Consider the following 18,736-nt stretch of genomic DNA (forward strand, 5'->3'; position numbering starts at 1 on the left):
TTTATGAAAAACGATAATATGGAGTGAAATTAAATTAAATCAAGATGATTAATTTGATATATCTCACGCAATCTGTTACATCCATACATTTGAGTACGCTACATTGAGTTTTAATAAAGCATTCTACTCTCAACTAACATCGGAATCATAGATAATACACATAAATTAGTTATAGATAAGCAACTCAAGCACTCAACAAAAATGTTTACGGGCATCGGTCACTAGATGGCTTCGCTTCGTTTAGTTTTTCATTGCTCCTGTTGATGGTGGTAACAAATTACCTATCCTATATTGTATTTTTAATTAAGGATTTTGTAAATTTTCAGATCAATTTGGATATAACAAATAAAGACTTAAATGCCTTAACTTTAATAACATTTAAATTTATTTATATATTTATTTATAACTTTATATAATAGACAGTAAAGGCGGACTTAATGCCATAGGCATTCTCTGACAGTCTACCTTAGGGGGGTGCAGAGATGAACCTTGGTAGGTGTAGTGTGATAGTGATATTACTTAAACATATGTGTGTATATTTATTAAGTGTATATATTAAGTTTAGGGGCATCCGCTACAAGATGTCAATAGTTTCCATACACAAAAATTTGTCTTAAAGTATCGCAATTTGAGGACCCTAATCGGAATGATAATCATGATTACGCGAGAAATTCTGCTTAGTGAGAAGCGTTGGGTTCATTACGTTCTATCAATGTATGTAAATGTCATTAATAAACACCAAAATATATGCAAAATAACCTTGTATAAGGTGAACAAGTTGCTAAGAGGTTGAACAACTACGCGTTGCAGTTTTATTTAACCTTCCGCTTGAATAATATCGTACTGGACCATTTATACCATACGTTACGTTGGTGGATACATCTTTATTAAAGTTATTAACTATAATTTAGCGTCTGACCATTGTTGCGCTGTGTTTTGGATTTTGTCCCGTAAAAATCATTATATGTACCATTATAAATATTAAAATTTCTTATTTAAACACTGATTAGTGAAGAGACAGTTACGAGCTTTAAGTATCTACATTGAATTTTGCTACTTAATCCCGTGAATTTTGGATTGAATTTGTATTGTTCAAAATTGTGTGATAGATCATTCTGTAAATTTTCACGGTTTCAATTAATTAATCGCGGTTCTTCTATGAAGTTTGTAGTGACAGGAAGCTACAGCGACTTAACTTCACCTTTTTTTTTAAATCTATTTGTAAAGATGTTGTCTAAAAATAAAAGTGCATATGAGAAAAATTTAAATTAGACTATTGTATCGAGCATAGATACGACATAGATTGTGCAAATATAACATTCAACACTTATTTACGGAATCGGTCTGTTAGCTGACGCGTTCGCTGGATTTTTTTTTTAAAAAAACAATGAAAATTAAAATAATTCTGCTCCTTCTCGTCCAAGTTTTAGCTAGAAAACGAAGTAACTATATAAAAGCCGCATCGAATTTCACATCCCTAGGTTACAAATGTGGATTTTCTGTTGAAGAAATCGACGTTCAAACAGAAGACGGTTACATACTCAAAATGTTTCATATCGAAGGAGATAAGAGGCGACCAGTACTCCTGTTACACGGCATCGTGGATTCAGCCGATACTTTCATATTGAGAGGGCAGAACTCTTTAGCTGCGACCCTAGCGAGAGAAGGCTACGACGTGTGGGCTGCTAACACTAGAGGATCCACCTACTCGCGTCGCCACGTTACCCTGGAACCCAGCGATAAACGATTCTGGGAGTTTACATTCCACGAGGTCGGCTACTACGACCTGCCCGCGTTCATAAACCACATTTTAAAGGTAAATGGAGTCAAAAAATTGAGCGCGGTCGCTCATTCTCAAGGAAACACGAATTTCTACGTGCTGGGCGCGACCAGACCTGAATACAACGAGAAAGTGAGAGTTTTAACGTCTTTAGGGCCGGTTTGTTTCCTGACATACGTACCGACAGTCTTTGAATTAATGATACAAAGCAGAATAGTCATCAACGAAGTCCTCTTGGCGTTCGACGAAGAGGAAATCTTCAGTCCCTCACTGAGAAAATTCATCCGATATTGGTGCACTGAGACCGTAATGCGAGTTCGGATCTGTCGTGACATTTTCTTCGAGCTAGCCGGGAAGGATGAGCAAGAATTTGAGGAGGAATTCGTTCCGGTTGTTCTAAATCACTACCCGACGGCCACGTCGCGACGGAATATCATGCATTTGGCGCAAATTTCGGAGAAAACTCGATTCAGCCAATACGACTTTGGAAGAGCACAAAATCTGAAGGTTTACAATGCGGTGAGCGCACCGGAATACGACCTCGGCAAGGTGACTATGCCCGTGGCTCTGTTTGTCGGTAAAAACGACAAGTTGACCTCAGCTAAGGACGTGCGTTTACTCCTAAATAGTTTGCCCAATATTGTCGAATACCGGCAAATGTCTAGGGATCAATTCAATCACATAGACCACGTGTGGGGCAGAAACATGGACGCATATCTTTTTCCGCACGTTTTAAAGGTATTAAAAAAAGTTTTGTAAGTATTAATATAATAATAATAATATTTTCGTAAATATACCTAAATGTTTCTTTTTTTTTGTTACATGAATCAATAAATTATGTCGTGTTCTGCAAATTGGTGTATCCGTGAGCTGTGATCCTTGCTTGCTGCCTATCTATATGAACAAGTTTAATTTTGATGGTTTGAATTTCACTTACACAAGATTTTTATAGTGCAACCAATTTTTTACTATAACTTTGAACAGAATTCGTAAAAGTGACCATCGCTGGTCGTAGAGTAAGATCGGTAAGTGTAAAACAGTGAGAAGTCTTTTTACATTTCGCGTACTTTAGATGGTCAGATCTAGCAAGAGAAGCACTTGGTGGCAGTTTGTACCATGCGGTCCTTACCACCCGTGATCGAATACAGTGGAAGAACGTCACATGTGGTCGCGATCCTTTTTTTTATTGCTTAGATGGGTGGACGAGCTCACAGCCCACCTGATGTTCAGTGGTTACTGGAGCCCATAGACATCTACGACGTAAATGCGCCACCCACCTTGAGACATAAGTTCTAAGGTCTCAAGTATAGTTACAACGGCTGCACCACCCTTCAAATCGAAACGCATTACTGCTTCACGGCAGAAATAGGCAGGGTGGTGGTACCTACCCGCGCGAACTCACAAGAGGTCCTACCACCAGTAATTACGCAAATTATAATTTTGCGGGTTTGATTTTTATTACATAATGTTATTCCTTCACCGTGGAAGTCAATCACGAACATTTGCTGAGTACGTACTTCATTAGAAAAATTGGCACAAGCGCCTGAGATTCGAACACCGGTGCATCGCTCAACACGAATGCACCCGACGTCTTATCCTTTAGGCCACGACGACTTCAGCAATGAGGGAACGATATAGAAGAAGATAGTTATAATTATCGGCAAATAGAAGTATGTAGTTCTATCAAAAATCTGAATCGCGTTGGCGTATTTATAAATACTATTTATTATACGTATTTTTAACGACCGTCTGGTGTAGTGGTAAGTGACATGGTCACTACACAAGGGGGTCGCGGGTTCGAATTCCGCCAAGGGAAGATATTTGTATGATAAATATAAATGTCTTTTCCAGGGTTATGGATGTATCTTAAATATATGTATGTGTATAATAAAAATCTTACATTTATTTCCGTTATCTGGTACCTGTAACACAAGTTCTTTACGAACTTATCACGGGACCAGTTAACGTGGTGTGATTGTTAGTAAATATTTATTATTTATTTATTATTATTACTCCACGGATATTAGCTCCGGAACCATACTTCATGTAATATTTTGTTAATGTAATGTCTTGTTATTAGAAAACGAAAACATCCAAGTTTCTCACAAATGCTTCTATTCTATCAGCCCATGGACGTCCACTGCTGGACATAGGCCTCCCCCAAGCCTCGCCACAAAGACCGGTCCCGCGCTGTCTACATCCAGCGGATCCCCGCGAACCTCAATAGGTCGTCGGCCCACCTTGTGGGAGACCTACCCACGCTACGTCTTCCAGTACGCGGTCGCCACTCAAGAACCTTCTGGCCCCAACGGCCATCCGTTCCGCGAGCAATGTGTCCTGTCCACTGCCACTTCACACACAAATGCTACTCGCATATATAATTAACACCTTCCAATGTCTAATGTTTCCGGCAACGTTTCAAATCAAAAACAAATTCAAAGTCAGTGCCAAGGTTTCCCTGACGTAGACAACGCGTTTGCATTGAATGAAACCGATACTCAAATGTTTTCATATTATACGAAGGCGCCTTGCGATTGCTTTTTTTTTTTATTGCTTAGATGGGTGGACGAGCACACAGCCCACCTGCTGTTAAGTGGTTGCTGGAGCCCATAGACATCTACGACGTAAATGCGCCACCCACCTTGAGATATAAGTTCTAAGGTCTCAAGTATAGCTACAACGGCTCCCCACCCTTCAAACCGAAACGCATTACTGCTTTACAGCAGAAATAGGCAGGGTGGTGGTACCCACCCGGACGGACTCACAAGATGTCCTACCCCCAGTAATTACGCAAATTACAATTTTGCGGGTTTAATTTTTATTACACGATTTTATTCCTACACCGTGGAAGTCAATCGTGAACATTTGTTAGTACATATTTCATTAGAAAAATTGGTACCCGCCTGGGATTCGAACACCGGTGCATCGCTCAACACGAATGCACCGGACGTCTTATCCCTTAGGCTACGACGGGCACTAGACCACCAAAAAAATTACCATAACACTAGGGGTATATTTTCGTTTGGGGTATTGCCTAAGTGTTGAGCCAGGGTCTAGCCACCATGATGACTGCTTACAGTTTAAATAAGTTACTTTTCATCGCAAGTTAGAATGCGGTGTAAAATCGCTTCGTGTTATCCCTTGTCATGCCAACCCTCAGACACAGCCCACTGAGTTTCTCGCCGGATCTTCTCAGTGGGTCGCGTTTCCGATCCGGTCCGATTCTGCGAAGCGCACGCAAGAGCCGTGCTTCGCAGAATCTACCAGCTTCGTGTTAGCAACGTCATCAGGTTTGAGCCCCGTGAGCTCACCTACTAGTTAAGGCGGCGCTGATATAGCCTCTCAAGGCTATCAGTTTAGGTAGGAAAAAAAAAAGTTATAACACGCAAGGCATACCTTAACGCGGTCGTCGCGTTGGCGATCGTTCAATTCATGTTATAATCTTTCTCATCAAGTTTTTCTTATCTTGCCAATTTGATGCAAATGGACCAATACTGTTTTGATGGTAACGTTGATAGCTGCTGTCATTAATATTGTGAACCGTTTGCGGAACTCATGTTCGATAATAAAACTACTGCTATCTTTATTGTGTTCATATTGATAAAAATGATACAAATATAGTAAAAATAAAACAGGAATAAATAAATAAATGACTAATTTCAAAATACAATTCAATATTTTTTAAATCAAAAACTCCATTGAATTTAGTATTCATTGCCAGCTAATTTTTCGTTACGTTTCAAATGACCAGTATCGCAACACTATGTTCATAGGTAAAGATCTATTACTATTGCCGAAATTTCCTTAAGCGTGACATAATAGGCAGCGGCTTGGCTCTGCCCCTGGCATTGCATGGGCGACGGTAACCACTCACCATTCACTGGGCCGTATGCTCATCTTATTAGTGCAATAAAAAAAAACAAGTTGCGTCAAGTGAGTCACCTGATTTGCACCAGAGGTCGTGTGTCGCGTCCGAGTTTGGGTTCCAATGCGCGCCACGTGCTCGGCGGCGCAATGGACGCGCTGCGCCACAGCCGGGCGATGCTCTGCAGCGCGGCCGAGGTCGCCGCCGACCCGGACTTGTCGCCGCAGCGGTTCAACAGCGTCGAGATCACCGACACCAGTTCCACGCCGTGAGACGAGCCCCTGTTCAATCGTTTTTTTATTGCTCTAGATGTCCACACGAGCTCGCGGTCTACCTGCTGCGTAGTGGTTACCGAAACTTGTAAGACATCACAGCGAAACGGCGCCACATACTTAATTTTTTAAAGGTATTTTATGACCTGGTAACTAAGACCTTTAAGTCATGTCTTATTCTAATTTTTATGAAAAATGATAATATAGAGTGAAATGAAACGAAATGATGATGATTAATTTGAGACATTAATCAACTGGCATGAAATTAAACGAAATGAGATGAGATAATATGGGATGAAATATTATAATCTCAAGTAAAATGGTGTCATTTACTGAGATTTTTTTCAGTGAACTTTTTGGAGGATCCCGAGAAGTTACGTCAAGCGGCTTTGTTTCATTTTCCCACACTTGTGCACTTTCACAGATATTAAACAGTTAATAGACCACCGTTATTACACGTTTAAACCTGAAGAAATACTAAATAGACAAAAATAAAACAAATCACACAACTTCACTCCTCGCGTTCCCGCCAAAAAGTCTCTGACAGTATTGAGCCTACCTTATCTCGCAGATGCGTTTGACCGATAGAGCTCTAGCTACGTCGACTTCCCACTTCAGATCGTCTGGCCTCCCCGCGCCGGGGTCAACCAACAACTCCTGAAGGTATGGAAAGCAGCGGACCTGGAGAACAGAAAAGGGAACTGTTTTGAGGATAAGGACTCAACTATTTATCACATTACATTCGTTTAGTAATATCAATTGATTATTGTATTCCGTCGCTAACATACAAATGCCAATGTTGCCATATACGAAATATATTTTTTTAATCTTTATTTTAGGCTTTAGGCTTAGTCAATTTGTGACTCTGTAGAATTTTTGGGGGGAACGCGAGGAGCGAAGTCGTGTGAATTGTTATATTTTGTTCATTTAGTCTTTCTTCAGGTTTGAATGTGTAATAACTAATGTATGTAATGTAATGGTTTATTAACTGTTTACCATCTGTGAAATCTGTAGGAAAATGAAATACAGCCGCTGGACGTAATTTTTCGGGTTCTGACAAAAATGTCTACTAAAATAGTCTTAGTAAATAACCACCATTTTACTGAGATTATATTTCATCCCATCTCATCTCGTTTCATTTAACTTCATCCTGATTGATTAAAGCCTTAAATTAATAACTTCATCTCATTTTTCTTATTATAACAGAATGTAAGAATAAAATTAAGACTTGGCTTAAAGGTCTCGCTACCATAGGCCACAAAGTAATCAAGAAAAAAAGGTAGCCCATAGACGAAATTTAAATATTGTTTAAATTCACGGAAATAATTAACGCAAGCCTTTTTTTGTTCCGTATCGCTTGCCTGCGATGTATCCAACTTGCCTGCGTTTCACTTAGACTCGTATACAGACTGATCAGGAACGAAATCGGCACACCTTTATTGACCTTCAGCTTGTTCAATATCGACACTATTGTTGGCACATTTTCCTGTAAAATTGAGATTATTTTAGTTTATCTCGCAGGATCTTCTCAGTGGGTCGCGTTTCCGATCCGGTGGTAGATTCTGCGAAGCACTGCTCTTGCTAGAGTCAGTGTTAGCATCACTCCGGTTTGAGCCCCGTGAGCTCACCTACTAGTTAAGGTTACGCTGAAATAGCCTCTCAAGGCTAACAGCTTAGGTAGGAAAAAAAATAGTAACCTATTGCGTTATATGGCGTGGAAATAATCCATCCCACTGTTAAATCAGGAAGTGGTAAAGAGTACTGGTAGAATAATCTGGTACGATAAGCTTAGCTTAGTAGACAGTAACTTATACTTTTCGAAGTGAAACTTCTTTAAGCGCAATGAATGTAAAATTTAACTCGCGGCAGATTCGTTACGGCTAGAGAGAAAAGATACAATTTAGGAAGAGCGAGAGTGAGATAATAGACAAAGCGTCTCGCGAACCATTCGACCGTGGAGAAAGGTACAGGATAAAGCGAGCTAAGTCGTTTCTCTTACACACAGCATTCCCCATTACAAGATATATTTGATTTAAGGATGAAAAATGAAGAAAACCACAATACTACACGCCGCCAAAAGAAGTTTCACTTCTTTCATGTGGATCAAGTTGCACGCCCTCCATTTTATTTATTTCACTATTAGTAACTATTAAATTATGTAAATCACCAAAACTCACCTTGCTCTTAGCCATTAGCGGTAAAGCCTTCAGACACTCCATTTTGATAGACGGCGATATATCGTGCGATATTTTATAGAGCAAGATCGGTAAAAGTTGTACAGACATATCCTTGTTATAATCAACCAGATCAATTAAAATATTTAATGATTGCAACACGATCTCCTCCTGATCCCCCTCGATGTTTTGCGACATGGCAACACCGAGCAATAGCGGCAACATGTCGTATTTGACCGCGTTATCTAGAGAACTAATATCAGACACCCAACATTTTAATTTGTCCGGATTGTCGCGCAGACGTTCATAGTTTCGATTCAAATTGTAGACTATTGAAAGATGTTTGTCCGTGTGCAGTAATGTTTGAAATGTTTTATTCGTATTTAAATTCGTCATGTACATCCTGGTGTCCTCTCCGGCGTCCTCTTGGTAAATATCGAGGATTCTCGATGCACTTTTCAAGGCAGAAGCGGTGAGATAAGATGGCATATTAAGCCACTGTAACGTTAAAGCGATCAGGTAGTTGATCGAGATCTGTGTGTACGCGTATTTATTTATAATATTTAAACCTGAAAGTGAGATTGTTTGATTTATGAAGATTTCTTAACGGGTCGTTTATATTACAGTTTCACTGGTAGTAGGACCTCTTGTGAGTCCGCGCGGGTAGATACCACGCTGCCTATTTCTGCCGTGAAGCAGTAGTGCGTTTCGGTTTGAAGGGTGGGGCAGCCGTTGTAACTATACTGAGACCTTAGAACTTATATCTCAAGGTGGGTGGGACATTTACGTTATAGATGTCTATGGACTCGGTAACCACTTGATACCAGGTGGACTGCGAGCTCGTCCACCCATCTAAGCAATAAAAAAAGCTTGTTTTTTTTATTGCCTGTCTTTTTTAAATAATTTATTATAACCGTAGAAACCGTCTTTTTATACATTATCGAAGTATATAGAAATGAGTAATACTTCATAAACCAACGTTTTTTGTCTGTTTGTTTCGAATTCGCTTTCATGCTGTTACCGATTCAATATCCGAACAAAATTCGGTTTAAAAACAGTTTTATACCCTGGGAAGTAATATAGGCTGCTTTTTATACTATTTCTAAGCAAGAGGCTCCGCCCAGGCGATACAAAGTATGACCCACGCTGGCGAAACTGCAGACCACCAGAGAGTTCTCAATAAAAGAACGACATTGAGCAAAACATGAATTAAAAAAACTTAGTAATCACTAGTGGCAGCATCCGGACACCTTCTGTGAACTCCCCTTTGAGAAATCTATCATGTCTTAAAGCGGTTAAGACATCCATGTACCGGCGTCAATTTGGACTTTGTCAGCTTCACTTACACAAGTTAAAAAGCTCATGGAGGTACAGAGCCGACGTGTGGGGCAAGTTGTCAGCTAAGATCATCAGAACCAGGCCGGCGACGGTCCTGAGTTCCGCAGCGTCCAGGTTGAAGCAACGCTCCATCAGGATGTAGCAGGGACGCGGGTCACGACTGTAAGGATCAAAAGAGATTTACTGATGGTAGGACCTTTTGTGAGTCCGCACGGGTAGGTACCACCGCCCTGCCTATTTCTGCCGTGAAGCAGCAATCCGTTTCGGTTTGAAGGGTGGGGCAGCCGTTGTAACTATACTGAGATACAACGGCTGCCCTACCCGACAATTAACGATCATCACTAGATCACTACCGGTCGAACTGTGGGAGGTGGATCTTGGGCCCTGGGCTCTGGTCCAATTGCAGCTACGGCAATGTAGAGCCCGCTGCAATGACCACGATCAATTTTGAGGTTACTTACCCATGCTTGATCAGCTCATTGGTGATTCTAGCCAGCATGGGTCTTGAGCCCTGAGCTCTGGTCCAGTTGCAGCAACGGCAATGTAGAGCCCGCTGCAATGACCACGATCAATTTTTAGGTAACTTACCCATGCTTGATCAGCTCATTGGTGATTCTAGCCAGCATGGGTCTTGGGCCCTGGGCTCTGGTCCAGTTGCAGCAACGGCAATGTAGAGCCTGCTGCAATTACCGCGATCAATTTTGAAGTAACTTACCCATGCTTGATCAGCTCATTGGTGATTCTAGCCAGCATGGGCAGTAAGGCCCTAACCGTCTCTTTATCCTGCTGGTAAATGGCGGCATCGGTGACAGCCGAGTAAGCACTGAATGCTCTCTCTATTAACGACGAGTTGCATATCTGGAAGTCAATTAACAAATTTTCGCTATTTACTACTTGCATTACTATACTATATTAAACTATACTATAATCTACGAATAAACCCGGTCACCGTCCTGGTCGAACCCAGCGCTTGCGACGAAGGGCTTGACGAGCGAATTAACCCATAGATACAGCCCACTGAGTTTCTCGCCGGATCTTCTCAGTGGGTCGCGTTTCCGATCCGGTGGTAGATTCTGCGAAGCACGGCTCTTGCTAGGATCAGTGTTAGCATCACTCCGGTTTGAGCCCCGTAGTGACGACATTCAATGATTTTGGAATGAAAAGTATTTTATACAGTACTAGCTGGCCCGGCAAACGTTTTGCCATATAAATTATTTCTTGGAAAGATAAATAACCTAGATATCGACTGTTGCGCCATCTGCCGGGCTGATTTGTGAATCTAAATCATCCAGGGTGCCACCCAAACGCATAAAAAAATCATTCAAATCGGTCCAGCCGTTTAAGAGTAATTCAGTGACAAACACATGCACAGAACAAATATATATATAAAGATAAATAAATTATATCACCTTTTCATGTCTTTATGTATGTGGAGAAGAAAAACAATGACAAAACAGCGTATGTTACAATAAATAAATAATATTTATTAGCGTATGTGACAAGGATTAATATTTTATTGTTTGGACTACACACATGCATACATACCTGTTGGCAACTGAGGCAAGCTAGGAGCAGCAACGACTTAGCTTGACCCTGGGGGAGACTCAGCAACAGCTGCCACGGCCTCGAGCCCCCGTCTCGTTGAGGGTTACACGTCAACCAGAGGAAGACTGCTCTAAGGAGTTCTAGACTATTCGAAGAAACTCTACAACGGAATTGATATTATTTTTGTTTGTATTAAAGGATCGTTGAACGGGAGAACTGGATACAAAAAGCAATAATTAAAAAGGCGTAGCACAGAAAGATAATACAGGATGCGCGCTCGCAAGTCAGATTTCGAATGTTGGCGTTGGATCGATAAAAATGCGACGACCGGTTCGTCTATGCACCGATGTAGTAGCGAAATATTATCAGCGCCGCTATACTGCAGTTATCACCTGACTATGCTTGTGAATTAATTTTGTTTAGTGTAAATAATGTTTTGTATGATTTATAATAAAATATCATAAAATTAATAAATACATGTGAGTCACCCACAGTGTATACTGATTATTACTGACGTCTTGGTGAGATTTGATATTTGAGCTGATATTTTGGTATACAGTTGTATTGTGTTATATTTAAATCATATTACAATAATCAATTCATCATAATCAGCCTACAGTTGTCCACAGCTGGATGCTCTAGGGACCTTTATCACTGACCCCGGTCCTCGGTTCTCAATATCCATTTCAATGCATTCCAATAAAAAAAAATGCTTAAAGTTATAACTATGAAAATTCATACTAAACGTATGAATGCATACGTTTAGTATGAATTTTCATAGTTCAAAATTCATACTAAACGAATTTTGGGGGTTGGTGCTTCCCGCTTCCGTAGGTTTAACCCGCGATTCCCTACAAGTGACCCCTGGGTGGTGCTAAACGGGAGCCGAAAACATAACCGGTGGTAGGACTTAGTCCGACTGGCTGGCGACCACCCTCCAACTAGAATCCGCCGCCAAATAGCCTAGCTGTGTTCCGGCGTGTGGGTTGGAGAGCCAGTTCTATCCCTTCCCTTTCCCCTTCCTTGTTGGGGGTGAGTCTTGGTTACGCCTGGAACTTGCGGAGCAGACGTGCGTGCGAACTCGCGGGGCGTGATTGTTTGACGGGGGTATAGGGAGACCCAGTGAAACGGTATCCGCTGCCGCCCGCCGGTCAGTAGGGGACCTGAACCCGGGTGTCTCTACTAAACTCCGCCCCGGGAAGCTGTCCCGCCAACCGGTGTAAAATTCTGCCGTGCGGTCGTCGTGCCGGAGTCGGAGACCGGAGTGGATCCCGGCGATCGCACGCAGAGTGGACTGGGGGCCCTTCCATGCCCTGCGTCAGTCTCTCACGCAACCCGTGGTCGAGCACGTACTATGTTCCGCGCTTCATTCAGGTGTTGCCTCGATCTCACCTCTAACATCCTACCTCTCCTAATCCTACTCTCCCGAAATATAACAACTTAATGAAGTCGAAAAAAAAGAAAAGGGTTTTACAGGCGGCTCCCCATTCCACATTTAATGTGGATTTCAGCAATGTCAGGGGCCTACATAGCAACCTTGACGCCGTACACCACCACCTTGAGACGGCGCAGCCTGCCCTGCTTTTTTTAACGGAGACGCAGATATCTGCTCCGGATGATACCTCATACCTTGAATACCCCGGCTACGTATTGGAGCACAACTTCCTGCGTAAAGCCGGGGTGTGCGTATTCGTCCGGGCTGATGTCTGTTGTCGCCGTCTTCGGGGCCTCGAACAACGGGACCTGTCCCTCTTGTGGCTGCGCGTAGATCACGGGGGCCGTAGCCGAATCTACGCGTGCCTGTACAGGTCCCACAGCAGTGATGCAGGTTCAGCTCTGTTTGAGCATGTGCAAGAGGGGACTAACCGCGTGCTTGAGCAGTACCCATCTGCGGAGGTGGTGGTTCTTGGAGACTTTAACGCTCACCACCAAGAGTGGTTGGGGTCCAGAACCACTGACCTCCCGGGTCGGACTGCCTACGATTTCGCCTTGGCCTACGGCTTCTCCCAGCTGGTGACACAGCCCACCCGTGTCCCAGATATCGAGGGGCACGAGCCTTCTTTGTTGGACCTTCTGCTGACCACAGATCCGGCCGGATACAGTGTGGTGGTCGACGCTCCGCTTGGATCGTCTGATCACTGCCTTATTCGTGCTGCCGTTCCACTCTCTCGTCCTGATCGTCGAACGACGACCGGGTATCGAAGAGTTTGGCGGTATATGTCAGCAGATTGGGATGGATTGCGTGAATTTTACGCATCCTACCCATGGGGGCGGTTCTGCTTTTCCTCTGCTGATCCTGACGTCTGTGCGGACCGTCTTAAAGACGTGGTGCTCCAGGGGATGGAATTGTTTATTCCCTCCTCTGAAGTGCCCGTTGGGGGTCGCAGCAGACCCTGGTATAACAATGCCAGCAGGGATGCTGCACACCTCAAGCGGTCCGCATACGTGGCATGGGATAATGCCAGGAGACGTCAGGACCCTAACATCTCAGAGGAAAGGCGGAAATATAACGCCGCTTCCAGGTCCTACAAGAAGGTTATTGCCAAGGCGAAGTCGGAGCACGTTGCTAGAATTGGCGAGCGACTGAAGAGCTATCCCTCTGGGAGCCGTGCTTTTTGGTCGCTCGCCAAAGCTGCAGAAGGAAACTTTTGCAGGTCTAGTCTCCCACCACTACGCAAGTCCGATGACAGTCTGGCCCATAGTGCGAAAGAGAAGGCTGACCTTCTGGTCAAACTCTTCGCCTCGAACTCGACTGTGGACGACGGGGGTGCCACACCACCGAACATCCTCCGGTGTGATAGTTCCCTGCCCGAGATCTGCTTTACACAGTGTGCAGTCAGGCGGGAACTCCGACTCCTGGACGTCCATAAGTCGAGCGGGCCAGACGGCATCCCTGCAGTGGTTCTGAAAACGTGCGCCCCTGAGCTGACGCCTGCGCTAACGCGTTTGTATCGCCTCTCTTATTGCACTAACAGGGTTCCGTCTTCATGGAAGACTGCCCACGTCCACCCTATCCCCAAGAAGGGTGACCGGTCGGACCCATCGAGCTATAGGCCTATCGCGATAACTTCCTTGCTTTCCAAGGTGATGGAGCGAATAATTAATATACAACTCCTGAAGTATCTGGAGGATCGCCAGCTGATCAGTGACCGACAGTACGGTTTCCGTCACGGTCGCTCAGCTGGCGATCTTCTTGTATACCTTACTCACAGGTGGGCTGAAGCCTTGGAAAGCAAGGGCGAGGCTCTTGCTGTGAGCCTTGATATCGCGAAGGCCTTCGACAGGGTCTGGCATAGGGCACTTCTATCGAAGTTACCATCTTACGGAATCCCCGAGGGTCTCTGCAAGTGGATCGCTAGCTTTTTGGATGGGCGGAGCATCACGGTCGTTGTAGACGGTGACTGTTCTGATACCATGACCATTAACGCTGGCGTTCCACAAGGTTCGGTGCTCTCCCCCACGCTTTTCATCCTGTATATCAATGACATGCTGTCTATTGATGGCATGCATTGCTATGCAGATGACAGCACGGGGGATGCGCGATATATCGGCCATCAGAGTCTCTCTCGGAGCGTGGTGCAAGAGAGACGATCAAAACTTGTGTCTGAAGTGGAGAACTCTCTGGGGCGAGTCTCCGAATGGGGTGAATTGAACTTGGTTCAATTCAACCCGATAAAGACACAAGTTTGCGCGTTCACTGCGAAGAAGGACCCCTTTGTCATGGCGCCGCAATTCCAAGGAGTATCCCTGCAACCTTCCGAGAGTATCGGGATACTTGGGGTCGACATTTCGAGCGATGTCCAGTTTCGGAGTCATTTGGAAGGCAAAGCCAAGTTGGCGTCCAAAATGCTGGGAGTCCTCAACAGAGCGAAGCGGTACTTCACGCCTGGACAAAGACTTTTGCTTTATAAAGCACAAGTCCGGCCTCGCATGGAGTACTGCTCCCATCTCTGGGCTGGGGCTCCCAAATACCAGCTTCTTCCATTTGACTCCATACAGAGGAGGGCCGTTCGGATTGTCGATAATCCCATTCTCTCGGATCGTTTGGAGCCTCTGGGTCTGCGGAGGGACTTCGGTTCCCTCTGTATTTTGTACCGTATGTTCCATGGGGAGTGCTCTGTGGAATTGTTCGAGATGATACCAGCATCTCGTTTTTACCATCGCACCGCCCGCCACCGGAGTAGAGTTCATCCATACTACCTGGAGCCACTGCGGTCATCCACAGTGCGTTTCCAGAGATCTTTTTTGCCACGTACCATCCGGCTATGGAATGAGCTCCCCTCCACGGTGTTTCCCGAGCGCTATGACATGTCCTTCTTCAAACGAGGCTTGTGGAGAGTATTAAGCGGTAGGCAGCGGCTTGGCTCTGCCCCTGGCATTGCTGAAGTCCATGGGCGACGGTAACCACTCACCATCAGGTGGGCCGTATGCCCGTCTGCCTACAAAGGCAATAAAAAAAAAAAAAAAAAAAAAAAAAAAAAGATGGACTTCGACTTTTTTTTATATTTAAGACTAGCGACCCGCCCTCGCTTCGCTTCGGAAACGTTAAATTTTATTATGGATTGATTGGCGAAGCCCGCCATGTTGCGCGCGGTACGACAATAACTGCGGGTGACGCCGCGGGGCGAAGCTAGTCTAAAAAAATAGCCTAAGTTACTCCTTATATCATCAGCTACCTATCAGTGAAAGTCTCGTCAAAATCGGTCCAGCCATTCCAGAGATTAGCCGGAACACCAGACAGATAAAAATTGTAAAAAAAAATATTTTGGTGAATGTATCGCAATATATATTCATATTATTATGCATGTAGTAAAAAGTGGTTATTTCAATATCAAAAACAGACACTCCAATTTTATTTATATGTATAGATTACTTACGTGTAATCAGGATGCGTACAAAGAGAATGCATCTGAGCCAGCACATCATCTTCGGCACCTTTGTTCTTCTCCAGTACTGTTATAAATGGATGCTTTGGTGATTTGAGATTGAACTGACATTTGTAGCCATCGAGACGCGACTTCAGATCGAGAATGAGAAGACCTGCCATTGTCGAGATTATCGCGGAGTAATTACTGAAAACAGAATGTTTGATTATAAGCAGTAAGCTATTCATCACTTAATTATTTTACTTTAGTAGATTAGGTTCAAAAGCAATTTGCATTTGATGGCCACCATTATTGCACATTTAAATGCTAAATGAGTTATTCTATATAGATTAATGAGTGCAGCAGCAGATATTATTACGGATGAAATCATAGGCTTTGATCGTTTGCTGCAAAAAGACATTATCATACTAAAGTTAATATACATATGTATACATAATAATTATTTATTTAAAAAAAGAACAGAAACCGCAGGGCAAGAATTATCACTATTCTGGATGTGGATCTGGGGACACACTATATCGATATATAAAATGTATCATTTACTCTAAGACGAGTGATGACCATTTCTCAAGGACTTCAGCAATCTAGCACGGCCAAGCCTCTGTTTTATTTATTTATTTATTTTTATCTGTCTACTCTACTACTTATTCGATTTTGGATGTTAACTCTAACACAATGAATCCCCGAACAATATAAACTCAGAATAGTTGCCGGTCCACTCAGAAAATACTCCATCCGTCATAGTCAACCATAATAATAAAACATATCTTTCACTGGTGGTGGACCTCTTGTGAGTCCGCACGGGAAGGTATCATCGCCCTGCCTATTTCTGCCGTGATAATGTGTTTCGGTTTGAAGGGTGGGGCAGCCGTTGTAACTATTCTGAGATCTTAGAACTTATATCTCAAGGTGGGTGGCGCATAAGGCCATACACAATACGGCCATACACAATTACGTTGTAGATGTCTATAGGCTCCAGTAACCACTTAACACCAGGTGGGCTGTGAGTTCATCTACCCATCTAAGCAATAAAAAACATTCTCCAATCCTCACTCAAACAACAATAAATGACAGTCATATCACTGTGTGACTGAGATGATGCTGTAAGCAAATATGAGGTACATTATGGGAATGAATATCTGAACAGCTTGTGCCACAATCGACAGTCCTAAATTTGTAGTTTCCAATTTTTACAAGCGAATGATATTACTATTACAATATGCAGTAACTTATGTATGTATGTGTATATATATATATATATATATATATAAGTAGAAGTAATTTGCACAAAAGCAATACATTGATGCTGTTGTTTAGAAATATTTTTACAATGTAATTAAAGCTACTTTTATGGTGGAACCTAATGTTTACAATTTTCATTTTATTATCTCCGAGTTTTCCAATACTTTACAATTTTCACACAGTTTTTTCACAGTCAAGAATGGGGTTTTCACAACAATGCAAATTACAAAAGTTAAAGTAGCATTAATTATATGACTCGAAAAATCAAAGATAGCAAAATTTTTTGATAATGTTTATATTATGAAGCAAGTTCTTTGACACCGAAAAGTATACATTATTTAAAGTTACATGTACAAAAGTGGTGATAATGTTTCTGTTTACTTTGGATTACAAGATTAATCAAATCAATGATTATAATGCACTCTGTATGCAGACTTCCTAAAGGGTCTGCTGAATGATTAATGTGGTCCACAGAAGGTAGCTGTTTACTTTGAGACAAAAAGGCAAGGGATTAAAAATGTGCTGATCAATTTCCCTTACACCAGTAAGTTCAAATTTCCTAGCTAAAGCTCACACACATTATTTACTTTGCACATTTAGAATGGTTTATGAGTGTTTGGTATAAATGTTAATAAAATCAATGAAGTCGAATGAAAAGTTTGCTTTTAGGCAAGATCAAGTTACATACCAACTTATTCTATTTGTGGATGAGGCCATTTTGAAAATAAAACAACAATTAGTTATTACTTGTATACCTGATTTTATATAATACATTATACTAATGATACGTAATTAAATTGAAATAGCTTTGAAAACAATATAAATTAATATTTAAACATTTATTTTGATAAAGTATTTTTAATTCTTATCAATTTATAGTCTTTATTTTGATTCTTGAAAAGCTACTTAGTTATATTTTTTGTTTTAATTATAAATACTAGTACTCCTAATACATATTTGTTTATACTACATCAAAATTAATAAGACAAAATTGAGTATAACCTCACTGCAATGAAGTAGCTGAGATACTACAAAAATATCAACATACAATTTATTTATACTAAGTTTAGTTTTAAATGTACCATATGGAAACTTAATGAGAATTCGTGTACTTACTGCGCAGTCGGTATGAGTGTTACTACAGTGGACATTGTGTGCGGTATTTCCAAAACACCGAGTTCCACCAACGCTAGGAGTCCTTGACAGGCTGTCAGGCTCACAACAGGATCTTTGGACGAACATTTCTTCCTCAAAAACTTCAATTCCTCGTTTTCCAAAACGAATCTCTGTCGTTCTTCACGTTTGAATTTTGATTTTATCAATGTTATCAACTTTTCTACTGCGTTGACTATTAAGACACTGTTGTTAGTTTTCAATTTGTATTCGATTTCGTCCATTTTTATGTTTTCTGTGTAAAATTTGTAAGCCGGTAATTTATAGGCTATTGCAGATACAGATTTTTTTAAGTTAATTTCTAACCTAAGTCCTAAATCAAACAGCTGTTTAATGTTGTCATTTTTTGTTCATCTTGTTCACTTGAACAGGAAAAGGGCACATTGCTCGTACAGCCAAATCTTGAAATAAAAAAAATAAAAAATTAACCTTCTTTACAAAAACAATTGGATATTTATGCT

The 18,736-nt window shown here is 42.0% G+C and overlaps 2 protein-coding genes across 4 annotated transcripts in view; one reads left to right on the forward strand and one right to left on the reverse strand.

Annotated features, from left to right (window-relative positions):
• The window catches only part of LOC101740679 (focadhesin), a 30,068-nt gene extending 11,397 nt beyond the window's left edge, over window positions 1-18,671 (reverse strand). For 2 of the 3 annotated variants that reach the window (XM_038017504.2, XM_062673866.1), the window contains exons 1-9: window positions 18,219-18,671; window positions 15,852-16,046; window positions 10,975-11,134; window positions 10,145-10,287; window positions 9,438-9,589; window positions 8,095-8,660; window positions 7,299-7,403; window positions 6,477-6,598; window positions 5,723-5,926 (exon numbers count right to left, since the gene is read on the reverse strand). In XM_038017504.2, the coding sequence (XP_037873432.1) occupies window positions 5,723-5,926; window positions 6,477-6,598; window positions 7,299-7,403; window positions 8,095-8,660; window positions 9,438-9,589; window positions 10,145-10,287; window positions 10,975-11,134; window positions 15,852-16,046; window positions 18,219-18,499 (1,928 nt within the window). In that variant the 5' untranslated portion in view covers window positions 18,500-18,671. Of the gene's footprint in view, window positions 1-5,722; window positions 5,927-6,476; window positions 6,599-7,298; window positions 7,404-8,094; window positions 8,661-9,437; window positions 9,590-9,890; window positions 10,002-10,144; window positions 10,288-10,974; window positions 11,135-15,851; window positions 16,047-18,218 lie in introns of those variants that run through there. The other variant, XM_038017506.2, reaches the window with a different exon arrangement.
• On the forward strand, window positions 1,146-11,472 carry LOC110385344 (lipase 1). Its single transcript, XM_021348501.3, has 2 exons — window positions 1,146-2,535; window positions 11,173-11,472. The coding sequence occupies exons 1-2, from the start codon at window positions 1,388-1,390 to the stop codon at window positions 11,222-11,224; spliced, it is 1,200 nt and encodes a 399-aa protein (XP_021204176.2). The 5' UTR covers window positions 1,146-1,387; the 3' UTR covers window positions 11,225-11,472.
• Window positions 18,672-18,736: the final 65 nt, after the last annotated feature.

Source organism: Bombyx mori, chromosome 19 (assembly GCF_030269925.1).
Source record: "Bombyx mori chromosome 19, ASM3026992v2".
In the NCBI taxonomy this organism is placed as follows: Eukaryota; Metazoa; Arthropoda; class Insecta; order Lepidoptera; family Bombycidae; genus Bombyx; species Bombyx mori.

Excerpts from the sequence above, each read along its gene's own strand:
- LOC110385344 (XM_021348501.3), top strand. The coding sequence starts at position 1,388 with ATGAAAATTAAAATAATTCTGCTCCTTCTCGTCCAAGTTTTAGCTAGA. Across the intron at positions 2,536-11,172 it reads AAGGTATTAAAAAAAGTTTT|GATCGTTGAACGGGAGAACT; the intron begins GTAAGTATTAAT and ends TTTGTATTAAAG.